The 15,954-nt window shown below is 41.9% G+C and overlaps 1 protein-coding gene across 5 annotated transcripts in view; it reads left to right on the top strand.

Annotated features, from left to right (window-relative positions):
- SLC9A8 (solute carrier family 9 member A8) overlaps window positions 1-15,954 on the top strand; it is a 45,856-nt gene that overhangs the window by 6,349 nt on the left and 23,553 nt on the right. For 3 of the 5 annotated variants that reach the window (XM_043527502.1, XM_037877139.2, XM_043527503.1), the window contains one exon: window positions 11,486-11,544. The exons of 1 other annotated variant lie outside the window; for it this stretch is intronic. In XM_043527502.1, coding sequence (XP_043383437.1) covers window positions 11,486-11,544 — 59 coding nt within the window. Of the gene's footprint in view, window positions 1-7,602; window positions 7,640-11,485; window positions 11,545-15,954 lie in introns of those variants that run through there. One more of the 5 variants, XM_043527504.1, reaches the window with a different exon arrangement.

Below are 15,954 nucleotides of genomic sequence, written 5' to 3'. Positions count from 1 at the left end.
ACTGCCTCTAGATTTTGAGACCTTGATTCAGGAGAGCACTTAAGGATGTGCTTAAGTCCTATTGACTTCAAAGGTAGACCTGAGTGAGGTGTAATTCTGTGCAAAACTGGGATGCATCTAGGAAGAGGGGAATACTTTACCAACTTCCTCTCACTCATGCATCCTCATTAGCCTGGGGTAAGATACAATGGTGGCACCTGCTACCACAAATCTTATCATCTCCATTTAGGAGGTCAGTTTATTTTAATTGCAGAAGAACTTTGTGTGTGATACATGTGATTTAACCTACTCTGAGAATATAAATTTAACTAGTAGCCTGAAAACTTGCCTGAATTACTTGATACTGAACTGTCCCTATTGTATACATGGGCTCTTTCTATGACTTGAGGCAAGAGAATGCCACCCTTAATGCACATCAAGCTCTTAGCCACTTCTTAGTAAGTCTGAAAAGTTCACGAGCCTGATTCTGCTCTCTCAGTGGTTGTACATTGGTATAACTATTGATTTCTGTGCAGTTACTCGTGATTTACAAATCTGTAAATGAGAAGAGAATCAGGACTCAAGTAGATACTATATTGTCTAGAGGTCCCTATCACTGAAATAGAGTCTTTTATTGGTGTAAGTAACCTCAGGCAGCAGCTTTTCAGCTGTCTCTGTACCTGCTTACCGTAATTTGTGTGCTGTGGTGATATTTTTACTTCAGTCACTAGTGGCACTCACACTGTCAGTCTAAAAATACACCACAAAGGAAACGATGCTTAGCTATAATACTAAACTAGGAGTGTAGTAGTGTCATACATACTGAGCAAATAGTTCTCATCTTTCTCTGGACTTCTGCCTGCTTCATTTTCTGGTAGGTTAACTGTTTTCATACAAATTCTCAAAGCTCTCCCCATTAGATTACTGTGCTGGAGAAAACAAAGCCCTCCTGTGCTTGCAAAACCTTAGGGCTTTCACAGAAATAAGAATGTTGCAACCTTCTGGGTGTTGTGCCAAAAGGATCCTGAATTCAAAGTAGTTTCAAAGTGGAAAGGAAATCAGATTCTCTCCTCCCCAAGCATAAGACTTATTGCAGTTGCTTTTTAGTTCACAGTACTTGATTCATGGCACATTACATTGCCCACAGCAAGATCTATATTAGGAAATTCTTTAGCTTAAAGAGACACTTACCTGAAAAATCATATTTGGGCACAGATTAGTCTCAAATTGAAAAGCAAACAGTTCATAGACTCCAAGGCCAGAAGGGACCACTGTGATCATCAAGTCTGACCTAGATACATTTCTGGAACAGCGGTTCTCAGCGAGGGGTCCGCGGCCCCTTGGCGTGCAAGCAGGTTTCAGGGGGTCCACCGAAATAAACCCAAGAGCAGAGCTGCATTAGACTCGTTGGGTCCCAGGGCAGAAAGCCAAAGCCCAAGTCCTGCCGCCCAGGGCTAAAAGCTGAAGCCCTAGCAACTTAGCTTTGCAGGGCCCCCTGTGGTGCTGGGCCCTGGGTAATTGCCCTACTTGCTGACCCTTAATGCTGGCCCTGGCTTTTAATTTACTGGGTATGCAGAAAAACAGTTGTAGCACAGGTGGACCGTGGAATTTTTATAGCATGTTGCAGGGGGCCTCAGAAAGAAAAAGGTTGAGAACCCCTGTCCTAGGGCAGGGTTTCTCTGTGACTGGTCAGTGGGCTGGTGCCGGTCTCTGAGATCTCCCTGACACAGTTTAGGAAGGCAGCAAGCCGGTCCCTGGTATCAAAAAGATTGAAAGACACTGTTCTAGAAGACCCAACATTTCCTGCTATATCTAGATTTATTCCAGCAAGAGGCAGATTATCTGTGTTTATCTAATTTAGACTGTAAGATCTTTAGGGTAGGGTAGTATCTTTTCATGTTCTATAAAATGCCTTACATATTTTAGAAAATCTATTTCTTTTTCCAGTACAGTACTTGGTGAAGTAGTTTAGAGCAATAATGTACACACACTTTAGTGTGAATGTGGTATTTTGCTTCAACTTCAGTAAAACCAAAAGAAAATATGATATATGATGGGGTTAGAAAAGCAGCTGACAGGAAACAGGGATACATCAAACATTGACTGTGACCTCTTAGGGCAATTTTCCTTTTGCATCAACATGAGTCTTAATAATGCTTCATTATGAAATTATGGAATGAGATCAAATTGTTGATATTCAGTGCTTGTTAATAAGTACATTTGCCTAATCTCTATTTCCTGAATATTTTACAGTATCTGTGTTATTTAAAGAGGCACATATATATGGGGCCAAATTCTGCTTTCATTTACTTTACTCCTGTCCATTGAAGTAGCGGAGTTACTGACAGTAGAATTTGGCCCAGCATGTGCAATGCTCCCTCAGAAACTGCGTGACTTTATCATTCAGGCAAATATATGAATAGAAGTCATTGTTAGAAAGGGACACTGCCAAAATATCTCCTTTGTGCTTTCCATATCAGGGCTTCAGTGTAGTGTTAGTCTGTTGGAGGGACAGAAGGGGATATCACCATCCCTCTTTCCTGCACCGCACACACAACTTCCGATGAAAGGGTATGCATTTCTTTTAGGTAAACTCGGATACAATCTCCATCCTGAAATGTAGCTATTCACTGGTTGCTCCTTCCGGTTTGTTTTTGGATTCTGACTCTTGGATCATTTGAAGATTCTGCCCCAGGGGCTTCGCAAACAGCAAAGTTTACTGATACGAGAAACTAAGTCAGCATTGTTTTACTACTCCTTCTGGGGAACACTGCGGAGGAACAGCAGAGGCGCTCTCTCTCCCTTCTGCAGAGCATTCCCAGCAGCAGTGGAGGATTGTGGCTAGGCCATTGTAGTCCATACTCCTGCTCATAGCACAACCCGAATAGAGACGGCAGTGAAACTTTCTAAAATCTCTAACTAAGTAAGGCTGCTACTGCAGCTCAGGATTTGTAATAGGTAGTGGTGGTCGCAGCAAAGGCATCTAAAGATGTTTCCAAATTGGATGGTGCATAAGATTGTCATGGGCTTGCAGGCCCCATGCTCTCTCGGCTCCCTGTGATCCCGGGGAGGAACCCCCATGAGTGTGACAGCCTTCTTAGGGGTCACACTCACTCTCGGGCGTTAATCTGGGCTCCACCATCTTCCAGAACTGCACCTCTCTGAGCCTTCAGCATCCCTGTCTCTCACCGTGGGCCCCCTCAGGAAGTCCACTCTCTGGACCCATGGACCTCCACACCCAGAGGAAACAATGCAACCCCGATCTCTAGACTGCAGTGACTCTCAGCCAGCATAAAACAGAAGGGTTTATTTAATGTCTGAACCCAGCACAGGAAGTTCTCAGGGCCCTCGAGCCTGGCAAGTCTCAGTATAGTCCAGCTGGCTCTGTCTCATTTCCAATGGGCTCGGGCTGCTCTATGTCCCCAGTCCAGAACCTCCTCCTTCAAGGTGATCATCCTATATCACCTTCCCCAACAGCCCCTTCTTTGTCTGTGGTCCCAGGCAAACAGGTCACCTGGGCCTCTTTCTTCCATCCTTTGTTCCCCCTACTGACTGAAATCAGGTCACCAGGGTCCTCTCTCCTCAGCCCTTTGTCTTCCCCCTGGCCAGAACTGGCTGACTTCCAAGATGGGGTGTGCGTCCCAGTCACCAGTTGCTAGGGTACCCAATCTCCAGGCTGTTGTCCAGGGTCCTGGCTGCTAGACGAGGTCACAGCTGATCCTCTGCAACAAAAAAACACCCTCTCTCATCACCTCATTAAATATGCAATACATCGGGGAAACAGAGACACACACAGTATTCATACAAACCATTAAAAATATTTTCCACTTTGTCATGAGGATAATACATTCAATGCTGTTTTGAATGTAAACTATTACATAGCTGCTGTCTTTCCAAATCTAGACCTGGTGTAAGCAGGTTCAGTTGCACTGAAGTAAATAGGGGTTGTGGCCACTTACATCAGGGCTGCGTTTGGCCTTGATCTTCTGAGTCATATCTGTTTAGTTACCGACAGAATCACATTTTTGCTCTTGTCAGCTCTGTAGAGGGGATACAGCTTCTGCTTCATTCACAAAATTGTCAGCTAATTGCCATAATAAAGAATCCTTATTACTGGGTGATGATATATGCAGCTGAAAGAGCACAGCTACATTTTCAAGTATCCAGTTCTGCCTGTGTGCCAGAAGTTAGATATAAGCAAGTGTGCTGTGGCCGTCACTGAGGGAGAATTAATAGCACAGCAGAACAATTGTTTTTATAATCACTTTTCTGCCAATGATCATCTTCTTAATTGTTAGTTCCTTTTGCTTTTAGCAATTTCTAGCCACGCTTTTCTTATGAAGGGAGGGGATGAGTGCAGTCACTGGACCAGATTCTGATCTCCCTTACTCAGATGTAAGTCCCAAGTAACTCCATAGAAGTTAATGGAGTTACACTGGTGCAACAGCCTTGGGAGATCAGAGTCAGGTCCTTTGTTTATCATTGAACAGTAACTCATTTTCTGAGGCAATAAAGGTTATTTTCAACAAGGGGCTGGATATAAAGTTATCAGAGGAATGACTTTTGGCCTTTGAGACATTAACTTTCCAGTTTGCACTTTGACAAAAGTGTTGAGCAATAACATAGTAAGAAATCTGCTTGATAAAAGTGCAGCCATTAAACTAACCTCTAGGAAGAGCAGTTTTGTGTCTGCTGCAAAACAAGGTGGGTTACCTCCATTATCCAAAACAAACACAGGAGGTTTTTTTTATTCTGCATTCCTCCAAACTAATATACTGATGAATTCCATGTGGACAGCTGTCCCTCCTTTTTTATGGTAATCATAGTGGGGTCTTGCATGTTATGTAGCTAGAACTAGCTTGTACCCATTAAAACAGTGGTTCCCAAACAAGGGGCGCCGCTTGTTCAGGGGAAGCCCCTGGCAGGCCAGGCTGGTTTGTTTACCTGCGGCATCCGCAGGTTCAGCCGATCGCAGCTCCCACTGGCGGCTCCCACTCCCACTGAGACGGCCGCGGTTTGCCGTTCTCGGTCAATGCGGGCTGCGGGAAGCGGCTTGGGCTTGGTATAGCTTGTGCTGCCTACCATGGGTGGCGTGCATAAGCCTTGTGCTGGTCCTCTGCTTGAAGTGAGTTTCTCCAAGATACACTGCACGCATTTTGGGTACCTCCTATAATAGCTGAGACAAACTGCTGGTTCTGTCCTCTCTCACAGTTCAGGGCAATTGCACCCTGTGTCTCCCCCTCTGTGGTCCAGCAAGGACACCAACTCTAAGCTCCTCAGCCATCACTTCTCCTTGCCAGAGACCTGCATCTTTCTCCCTCCTGACTGGGTTTTTCCAGGCTGCACAGTTCCCTGCCTACACTGTGTTATTTGCAGCAAGCCAGATTGCCTAGAGAGACCAGCATCTGCAATTTGCTTTCTCCTCAGAGGCTATGAATAATTGTTATTGCCCTTACTTACAAGTTACCACACAGCTCTTTATAAGCAAGCACATTTATTCTTAAGGTGAAAGCATTACAGAGAAAACATATAAGAACCAATAAAAATTCCTATACACATGCTAAAAGCTTACCAGAGATCACCCATCAGTCTTATGTGGCCTCAGTAAGCCAAAGTCCTTCCAACCCTTCCTAGAAAGGATTGGGGCCCTCCTTGGACAGACCGACTTGTATGTTTGCTTGGTCAGAAAGCAGTCCCTGAGTCAGTTTATAAACTCAGGCCATTTATCCAAAAGTCCTTTCTCTGCCTGTTGGTCTCTAGAGAATCCAGTTTGAGCTAGTATATGTGAGCCTCTCCATATGGTGATACATCTTTGGAGACATTGCCGTCTGAGTGCATTTGCCTAATCACCCTACACTGTTTTTAAATCTTGGAGGAGGTATGGTCATGCTCCCCTATGGAATTATATACAGTGATACATATACTTAATACAGTAAGATCTCCCAATGATTTTGCAGGAAATTGCCATGTCTGTCACAACGTCCCCTCGAAGTAATTAAATCTTGAAATCCTGATGTCTGTTGTAATTCAAGTCCATTTGATCATATCTGTTACCTGCAATATCTATTTAAAAAAAAACAAATGTAAACTTCAGTGTTAGAATTAGAGCAGAGTTGCAAACTTCTGCTTTCCCAGGGCAAGAGATTATTTTTTCCCCGGCAAGGTAAAATATATATATTTTTATCATCATGGAAAAGATATATGGGCAGATTTTGATTTATTTAGATTGTAGCTCTCCAAGTAGGGACTGTCTGTTACTCTATGTTTGTGCAGTGCATGGCACAATGGGGCCTCAGTACCTTCATCTTTAGGCATTACTGTAGTAAATGTGATTAATAATAAATCATTTGTGCATAAACTGGTAAATTTTCATGACAGTTTTGCAAAACTGATTTAGAGGCAAGCACTTCTGATCAAAATACAGATAGTGCATTCTCCATTCACTGTACACTTATACAACTGTTTTTATCACATTGTCTTAACTACTTGATGAATTCCTAAAAGCACTTAGTAATAAAGTCATGTAACAAATGAACTTTGTAACACTACAGAAGACTAAAGATTGTAGTTTATATTTATTATGTTGATAAAGAATCCACCATTTTAATGTGGTTACATATAAAACAAATAAAAGGAAGTATTTCTTCACACAACACACAGTCAAGCTGTGGAACTGTTTGCCAGAGGATGTTGTGAAGGCCAAGACTATAACAGGGTTCGAAAAGGAGCTAGATAAATTCATGGAGGACAGGTTCATCAATGGCTATTAGCCAGGATGGGCAGGGATAGTGTCCCTAGCCTCTGTTTGCCAGATGCTGGGAATGGGCAACAGGGAATAGATCACTTGATGATTACCTGTTCTGTTCATTCCCTCTGAAGCACCTGGCATTGGCCACTGTCAGAAGACAGGATACCGGGCTAGATGTACCTTTGGTCTGACACAGTATGGCCGTCCTTATGTTCTAAAGCTAGAGATGATATATCTATTCTTTGAGAATAAGCCACCAAAGAAATCTACGCAAGCATTATAAAAAGATTATTAGCAAACATGCAGATGTTATATCATGATTGCTAGTGTGACTACAGCTTTGAGAGGTAGTTGAAATGTTAGATTAGAATGTAACAGATTGCATTCTTTGACAAATCGCTACCCAGAAGTGTCAGGAGTAAGAAATAAACAGGGAATGAAGGCAGTCATTAAAATAGATGCAGGAGAAATGTTGACTGCAGAGGTTTCAAGTAATAAGCTAAGTTGCCATAGTCAAACAAAGCTAAAGTGGGAAGTTCTCTGAACAAATTTCAGGAACTGGTACAACAGACAGTGATTTTTCTGGTGTCCTGATCAGAACAGGGAGCATAATATTTTTTTAAGAGGGAACAAAAGGCCTGGTGAAAGGTCTTCCAGTGTCCATGCAGCTATTGTGTGGTGCAGCTTGTGATTTACGTCTTCCACCTTCCCAGAAAAAGTAGTTCTCCCAGATGGGGCAAACCTATTCATGCATCCTGAACACACAACTCAATACCTGTGGATGTATAAAGCTAAAATCGATAGAGGGCCTCAATTCATATGAGGTTCTGAACAACTTCTGTTGGCTGCTGAGCACTCTCAACCCCTCTTGACATCAGTAAGAGTAAAGGATGCCCAGCAAGCACCTTGAAGGTTTGGACACATGTTGGGTTGCCTGTTCCCCTTCTGCAGTGCTCCTTTGATCCATTACTCACGTGTACCTAACTGTGTAGTGGTGGTGTGGTGGAGAGCAGATTGAATTGACCTAGACTGTTAGCCACACCTCAGTCAATGACAGATTAGGATGTAAACCCAGGCTATAGCTCAACTCTCTTGTCTGGAGCAATTTGAAGGTGCCATGTAGTCATATATTTGCCCTCAGTGTTTGATGATAAATGTTATCCACTTCCACTTCCCGGTATTAATAATGTTACTACAAAATTATATTTGAGGATGAGCTTTCATGAAAGCTCATGCTCAGATAAATTGGTTAGTCTCTAAGGTGCCACAAGTACTCCTTTTCTTTTTGCGAATACAGACTAACACGGCTGTTACTCTGAAACCTACAAAATTATATGTTACAATATCTAAAGTAGTTACAGAGCAGCAGAGGGAGAAAGAGTCCTTCCCCTGGCCATATCTATACAATCATTTCCTCTTCCTCTTCAAGTTTCCACTGCTTCTCCCTCCTGAATGTCTCATTTGTATCCACCTTCCATTCGTCTCTTCATGCCTTTGTGATTGCTTCTGCTCCACACCTGTAATTTCCTCCCAATAATTGTTCACTAAGTCACTTCCTTTTTGTCAGTGAAGTACCCCCCTTAAAACACTTATTCTGGGGGCGGCGGGAGGGCCCCTCAATGAAAATCTATCAAACATAGAAAGTGTGTTTGAAAAATACACTTCTTGAAGTCTCAGCTGCTGATTTTTGCTTCATATATGTGGATTATACTGTTTTTCTCATTTGGATTGTAAATTCTGTCACCAGTACTGTTTCTAACAGAGTCAAGTCTACTGTTGGTGCTCAGCAAATAATAATCAATGTCCCAGTCATTGGCTTCCAACGTAGCTCCCGTCCCAGAGTGGCAGGGCTACATATTGGTAATGGGACTTATGAATGGTAATTACATGTTGGTAATGGGACGACTGGAAAAAGGCTAATGTAGTGCCCATCTTTAAAAAAGGGAAGAAGGAGGATCCTGGGAACTACAGGCCAGTCAGCCTCACCTCAGTCCCTGGAAAAATCATGGAGCAGGTCCTCAAGGAATCAATTCTGAAGCACTTAGAGGAGAGGAAAGTGATCAGGAACAGTCAGCATGGATTCACCAAGGGCAAGTCATGCCTGTCTAATCTAATTGCCTTCTATGACGAGATAAGTGGTTCTGTGGATGAAGGGAAAGCAGTGGACGTGTTGTTCCTTGACTTTAGCAAAGCTTTTGACACAGTCTCCCACAGTATTCTTGCCTGCAAGTTAAAGAAGTATGGGCTGGATGAATGGACTATAAGGTGGATAGAAAGCTGGCTAGATTGTCGGACTCAACGGGTAGTGATCAATGGCTCCCTGTCTAGTTGGCAGCCGGTATCAAGTGGAGTGCCCCTAGGGTCAGTCCTGGGGCCGGTTTTGTTCAATATCTTCATAAATGATCTGGAGGATGGTGTGGATTGCACCCTCAGCAAGTTTGCAGATGACACTAAACTGGGAGGAGAGGTAGATACGCTGGAGGGTAGGGATAAGATACAGAGGGTCCTAGACAAATTGGAGGATTGGGCCAAAAGAAATCTGATGAGGTTCAACAAGGACAAGTGCAGAGTCCTGCACTTAGGACAGAAGAATCCCATGCACCGCTACAGACTAGGGACCGAATGGCTAGGCAGCAGTTCTGCAGAAAAGGACCTAGGGGTTACAGTGGATGAGAAGCTGGATATGAGTCAACAGTGTGCCCTTGTTGCCAAGAAGGCCAATGGCATTTTGGGCTGTATAAGTATGGGCATTGCCAGCAGATCGAGGGACGTGATCGTTCCCCTCTATTCGACACTGGTGAGGCCTCATCTGGAGTACTGTGTCCAGTTTTGGGTCCCTCACTACAAGAAGGATGTGGAAAAATTGGAAAAGAGTCCAGTGGAGGGCAACAAAAATGATTAGGGGACTGGAACACATGACTTAGGAGGAGAGGCTGAGGGAACTGGGGATGTTTAGTCTACAGAAGAGAAGAATGAGAGGGGATTTGATAGCTGCTTTCAACTACCTGAAAGGGGGTTCCAAAGAGGATGGCTCTAGACTGTTCTCAGTGGTAGAAGATGACAGAACAAGGAGTAATGGTCTCAAGTTGCAGTGGGGGAGATTTAGGTTGGATATTAGGAAAGACTTTTTCACTAGGAGGGTGGTGAAACACTGGAACGCGTTACCTAGGGAGGTGGTGGAATCTCCTTCCCTAGAAGTTTTTAAGGTCAGGCTTGACAAAAGCCCTGGCTGGGATGATTTAATTGGGGATCGGTCCTGCTTTGAGCAGGGGGTTGGACTAGATGACCTCCTGAGGTCCCTTCCAACCCTGATATTCTATGATTCTATGAATTACCGTGTCTGATTCCATCCTGCATCAAAGAACAGCCGATCTTTGATGTTCCTGTATTAACATTTGGTTCTTGGTCTCCTTTCAAACCATCTCACTGAGCAATTATTTGTATCCGCTTGGACAAGCCCCTTGAAATATATTTGTATGAAAGAAGGCTTAGTCTGCATGGAACATCATGTGTATGATGCATCTATCAGGAGTGGTCCATGTGATGCTATTGTGAAATTCTTTTGATAACTACAGTGTGACAGAGTAAAAATTTACATCAATTTCCTTGAAAACATACTTTAAAACTTCTTAGTTACTTAATCATCTTGTACTTTTCATGCAGTGTATTTCGCCTTTCCCAACTGCTATCATTTAATATTACACCCACACTCTGTAAACAAACAGAAAAACACAAAAACAGAGTCTGAGTAACAAGAAGACGCTTCATCCCTTTCTGTAGTCCATTTGGGGCAGGCTGCAAATTATGCCTCCGACTCACACTAAAAATTGTCCTCCTAGTCTGAAGTCTTCATTCAGATCTCTCTGGAGATGCATTAGGTGGGAGAGCATCACGAGCTTTAGCAATTCAGCCTTTAACATATTTGGTTAGGTTAGTAATTATTCTATAAAATGATCTCATGCTGAAATGGGCAATATATTTAATACTTGTTGGTGACTTTTACAGTATGTCCACCCATTTGAGGAGTGGTTTTGTCAGTTTCCCCACACTGATCAGAAGTGGGTTCCTAGTTGGAAGCTTATAGCTTCTTGCTCGCATCAGGATGAAATTCATCTCTGTGCAGAGGGTCTGTGCACTCTCATTTTCCACTCTGATGGTTTAAATGGCCTTAGGTGTTGTGCAGACCTAGTGCTGACACAAGTTTGGATTTCACCATCAGTCCCTATTTGAATAATTGACTCGGTAGAAAGAGAAGTAGGGTTTCTCATTTGCATACAGGTAAAGAGCCTTTTTGAGTAAGTAAACCTTCTGTTCACAGTTAATGATGAAAGAAATGAAAAACAAACAAAAAAAATTTCAAAGTTACAAAAGTGTTCTCCAAAATCTATTTTCCTTATTAGTTGTGAACAAAACTCCCTAAAAACCTGTGTACAGCATTTAAATATCCTATCTGGTAATTTTGTATGCAGTAGGAGCATGTTTTATTTTGAAATGTATTACAGAAACTTTAGTAAGACAGAAACAGTTCTCTAATATGCTGTTCTAGGAATGGAAAAATGTGTTGCTTTATTTATATCTTGCCTTGGCTTTTGCTTTTAATAATGTTGTTTGGTATGCAGAAAATAGGTCAATGGAGTTGCAAATAACAATTTAAGATCCTCTCGACGGAGAGTCAATGACAGTAACCTGAAGAGTTATGTGTTTCATGATTAGTGAATTAAGAATGTTGTATCTCTCTCTCTCTCTCTCTCCCTCCAGGTATCCTCATGGGAGCATTTATAAAAATTATAGAGTCTCAAAAACTGGCTAACTGGAAGGTATATTTGAAGCAATTCATTTTTAATTGTAGTCCCATTCTCTGGGATTTTTTAAATGTTGATTATTGTTTGCAATAGTAATTATTTTAGGCTTAGTTCCAAAGGTTGGGTTTTTCTGTTTTGTGTGTGTGTGTGTGTTTTTGGGTGGTGATCGGGTTTTTTTGCTGCATACCATAGTTGTTTTAGAATAACCACATCCAGATACCTGTGTTTCCCTGTTAAGGGCCTGATCCTGCTGGATAGTAGGTACCTTTTCCACGGTGTCTTGCCTCTTCTATTCCCATTGAATTAAATGGCAATAGAAGGTGCTCAGTATCTTGCAGGATTGGAACAATTTAAGTAAGGAACAAAGTTCCTTTATTTTTTGTTCACTCCCCTCTTGGTTGAATCAATGTGCTTGGTACTGTCACTGTGGTTGGTCAGGAGCGTAGGGGCTCTTCTTATAAAATACCATTCTTACACTCATACAAATGCAAATGTTTTGCCTGTGACTGTTGAGCCAGCCTTGGCAGAGAAGAGCAGAAGCCCTTCATCAAAACTATTTTGCTACAAATCAAAAGAAGCTGCATTTACTGATTTTATATTTTTAAAATGGGCTTTATGTTTTGAAAATTTAGCAATTGACTGTGTTTACCACCAATGAGTAACAAATAAAACCCTTCCTTAAAACACTTGCATTTTGCACTGCATGTTTCTTGGGAACCCCTAGAATTGTTTGCTGATAAATGCTACAAAAGCCATAGGTGCTTGGAGCAGCAGCATTTTCCATACTCTGGGAGGCACGCTGGAAAGGTCACAGGGCAAAGCAGGGCATGCACATGAGTCTTGACAGAGGTGAAGTAGCTGTGCAGAGGGGCTGGCTCTGTGCAGATGTCCCAGGACCCACAGCCTCCATAAGGTTTCTAGTCTGTGCCTCTGCATAACTGTAAAGCCCTCCCCATGAGAAAGCATTTCGCTCTTGATTATTTGATGTTTTACTGCTGGTTTATTGTAAGATAATTTAATCTTTAAATGTTTGTCCTCCTTAACAGGCTCTGTGCTGTTGAGGAGGATGAAAGTGTTGGGGTGGGAGAACATCAAACTGGAACTGAGGGAAACGATCCCAGAGTTAGGACCCTCATTCCAGGTGACATCATGGTAGCCTTTCACACTGAGGATGCTCCTCCAGGAGAGGAAACTCTAGTTATTAGGAAGAGACAGGTAATAGTAATGGGGGATTTGGTCATTAGAAATATAGATGGTTGAGTTTATGATCACTGGGAGAACTGCACGGTGAATTGCCTGCCTGGGTGCAAATCTCTTGCAGATCTCTTAAGACATCTAGACAGACTTTATGTGCAGTGTGGGGAAGAGCTTGTGGTCGTGGTACATGTAGGTAAGAGTTACATAAGAAAAGGTAGGAGAGAGGTCCTAGAGGCCAAATTTAGGCTGCTAGGTAAGGGATTAAAGTCCAGGAGTTCCATGGTATCATTCTCTGAAATACTTCCAGTTCCACATGCAGGGCCTGTTGGACAGGCTGAATTGCAGGGTCTCAATGCATGGATGAGCTGGTGGTATAGGGAGAAGGGGTTTAGATTTATTAGGAACTGGGGAACTTTTTGGGAAAGGAGGAGCCTATATAGGAAGGATGGGCTACACCTAAACCAAAACAGAACCAGATTGTTGGCATGTAAAATTAAAAAGGTCATAGTGGAGTTTTAAACTAAGGGCTTGGGAAAGCTGTCAGGTGCAGAAGAGCACCTGGTTCAGACAGAGACATCCCTTAGGGGAAGATCTGTTACCTCTATATCCTAGTAAAGAGGAGAGGATAGAAGTTGATAAAGTACAGGTAGGAACTGAATAGAAACAGTCAGATGCACAAGAATCCCATTCAGTTACATCACATGAAGGCAGACAAGTAAATATTGACAAATGTTATAAGTGCTTGCTTACAGATGCTTGAAGTCTCAATAATAAGATATCATGAACTCAAGTGCCTGGTATTAAAGAAGGATATTGATATAATAGGCATCAGAGAAACTTGGTAGAATGATGATAATCAATGGGGCATGGTAACATCAGGGTACAAAATATATAGGAATGACAGAGTAGATCATGCTATTGGGGGAACGGCACTATATGTTGAAAGAAAGCATAGAGTCAAATATAGTCAAAATCTTAAAGGACTCAAACTGTACCATAAAATCTCTATGGATAGAAGTTCCAGGCTTGAATTATAAGAGTATAGCAGAAGGAATATGCTACTGACCACCTGACTAGGATGGTGATGGTGAATGTGAAGTGCTCAGGGAGATTAGAAAGGCTATAAAAATTGCAAACTCAGTAATAACAGGGAATCTTAACTATCCCTGTATTGACTGGGTCATGTAATCTCAGCACAGGATGCAGAGATAAAATTTCTAGAGTGCTTCTTGGAGCAGCTAGTCCTGGAACCCACAAGGGGAGTGGCAATTCTTGATTTGGTCCTAAGTGGAGTACAGGATCTGGTCCAAGAGATGACTGTAGCTGAATCACTCGGTAATGGTAACCGTAATGCAATTAAATTAAACATCCTTGTAAGGAGGAAAATACCAGAGAAGCCCACTCCAGTAGCATTTAACGTCAAAAATGGGAACTACACACAAATGAGGAAGCTAGGTAAATGGAAACTAGAAGGAACAGTCACAAGGGTGAAATGTCTGCAAACGGCATGGAAACTTTTAAAAAACACCATAATAAAGGCTCAAATTAAATGTATACCTCCAATTTAAAAAAATAATAAGAGCACCAAAAAATTCCACCATGACAAAACAGAATAAAAGAGGTGGTTAGAGGCAAAAAGGCATCCTTTAAAAATGGGAATTCAAATCCTACTGAGGAAAATACAATGGCGCATAAACTTTGGGAAGTCAAGTGCAAAAGTATAATTATGCAGACCAAAAAAGAATTTGAAATGCAAAATTAAAAGACACAAAAACAAACAGCAATTTTTTTTTAAATACATCAGAAGGAGGAAGCCTGCCAAACAATCAGTTGGGACCACTGGACAAATGAAGTGCTAAAGGAGCACCTAAGGAAGACAAGGCCATTGTGGAGAAGCTAAACAAATTCTTTGGATCAGTCTTCACTGCAGAGGATGTAAGGGAAATTCCCACAACCCTGAGCCATTCTTTTAGGTGATAAATCTAAGGAACTGTCTCAGACTGAGGTGTCAATAGAGGAGGTTTTGGAACAAATTGATAAATTAAACAGTAATAAGGCACCAGGACCAGATGGTATTCACCCAAGAGTTCTGAAGGAACTCAAATATGAAATTTCAGAACTACTAACTGATATATAACCTATCACTTAAAACAGCTTCTATACCAGATGACTAGAGGATAGTTAATGTGACTCCAATTTTTCAAAAAGTCTCCAGAGGTGACCCGGGCAATTACAGGTTGGTAAGCCTTACCTCAGCACTGGGCCAATTGGTTGAAACTGTGGTGAAGAACAGAATTATCAGACACACAGATGAACACAATTTGTTGTGGAAGAGTCAACGCTCCTTTTGTAATTGGAAATCATGCCTCACCACTCTATTAGAATTCTTTGAGGGTGTCAACAAACATGGACAAGGGTGATCCAGTGGATATAGTGTATGTGGACTTTCAGAAAGCCTTTGACAAGGTGCCTCACCAAAGGCTCTTAAGCAATCATGGGATAAGAAGGAAGGTCCTCTCATGGATCAGTAACTGGTTAAAAGGCAGGAAACAAAGCATAGGAATAATTGGTCAGTTTTCAGAATGGAGAGAGATAAATAATGGTGTCCCCCAGGGATCCACATATTCATAAATGATCTGGAAAAAAGGGGTAAACTGAGGTGTCAAAGTTTACAGATAATGCAAAATTACTCAAGATAGTTAAGTCCAAAGCAGACTGCGAAGAGTTACAAAGTCTCACAAAACTGGGTTACTGGGCAACAAAATGGCAGGTAAATGCAAAGTAATGTACATTGGCAAACATCATCCCAACAATACATACAAAATGATGGAGTCTAAATTAGCTGTTACCACTTAAGAAAGAGATCTTGGAGTCATTGTGTATAGGTCCCTGAAAACATCTGTTCAGTGTGCAGCTGCATCAAAAAAGCTAACAATATTAGGAACCGTTAGGAAAGGGATAGATAGTAAGACAGAAAATATCATAATGTCAGTATATAGTTCTATGGTATGCCCACACCTTGAATACTGCATACAGTTCTGGTTGCCCCACCTCAAAAAAGATATATTAGAAATGGAAAAAAGTACAGAAAAGGTCAACAAAAATTATTAGGGGTATGGAACAGTTTCCATATGAGGAGAGATTAAAATACAGGGACTATTCAGTTTGCAAAAGAGATGACTATGGGGAGATACGATAAAGGTCTATAAAATCATGAATCGTGTGGAG

This window comes from Chelonia mydas, chromosome 13 (genome assembly GCF_015237465.2).
Source record: "Chelonia mydas isolate rCheMyd1 chromosome 13, rCheMyd1.pri.v2, whole genome shotgun sequence".
Classification (NCBI taxonomy): Eukaryota; Metazoa; Chordata; order Testudines; family Cheloniidae; genus Chelonia; species Chelonia mydas.
The sequence above is the reverse complement of the archived record's forward strand: the minus strand, read 5'-3'. Positions and strand labels throughout refer to the sequence as shown.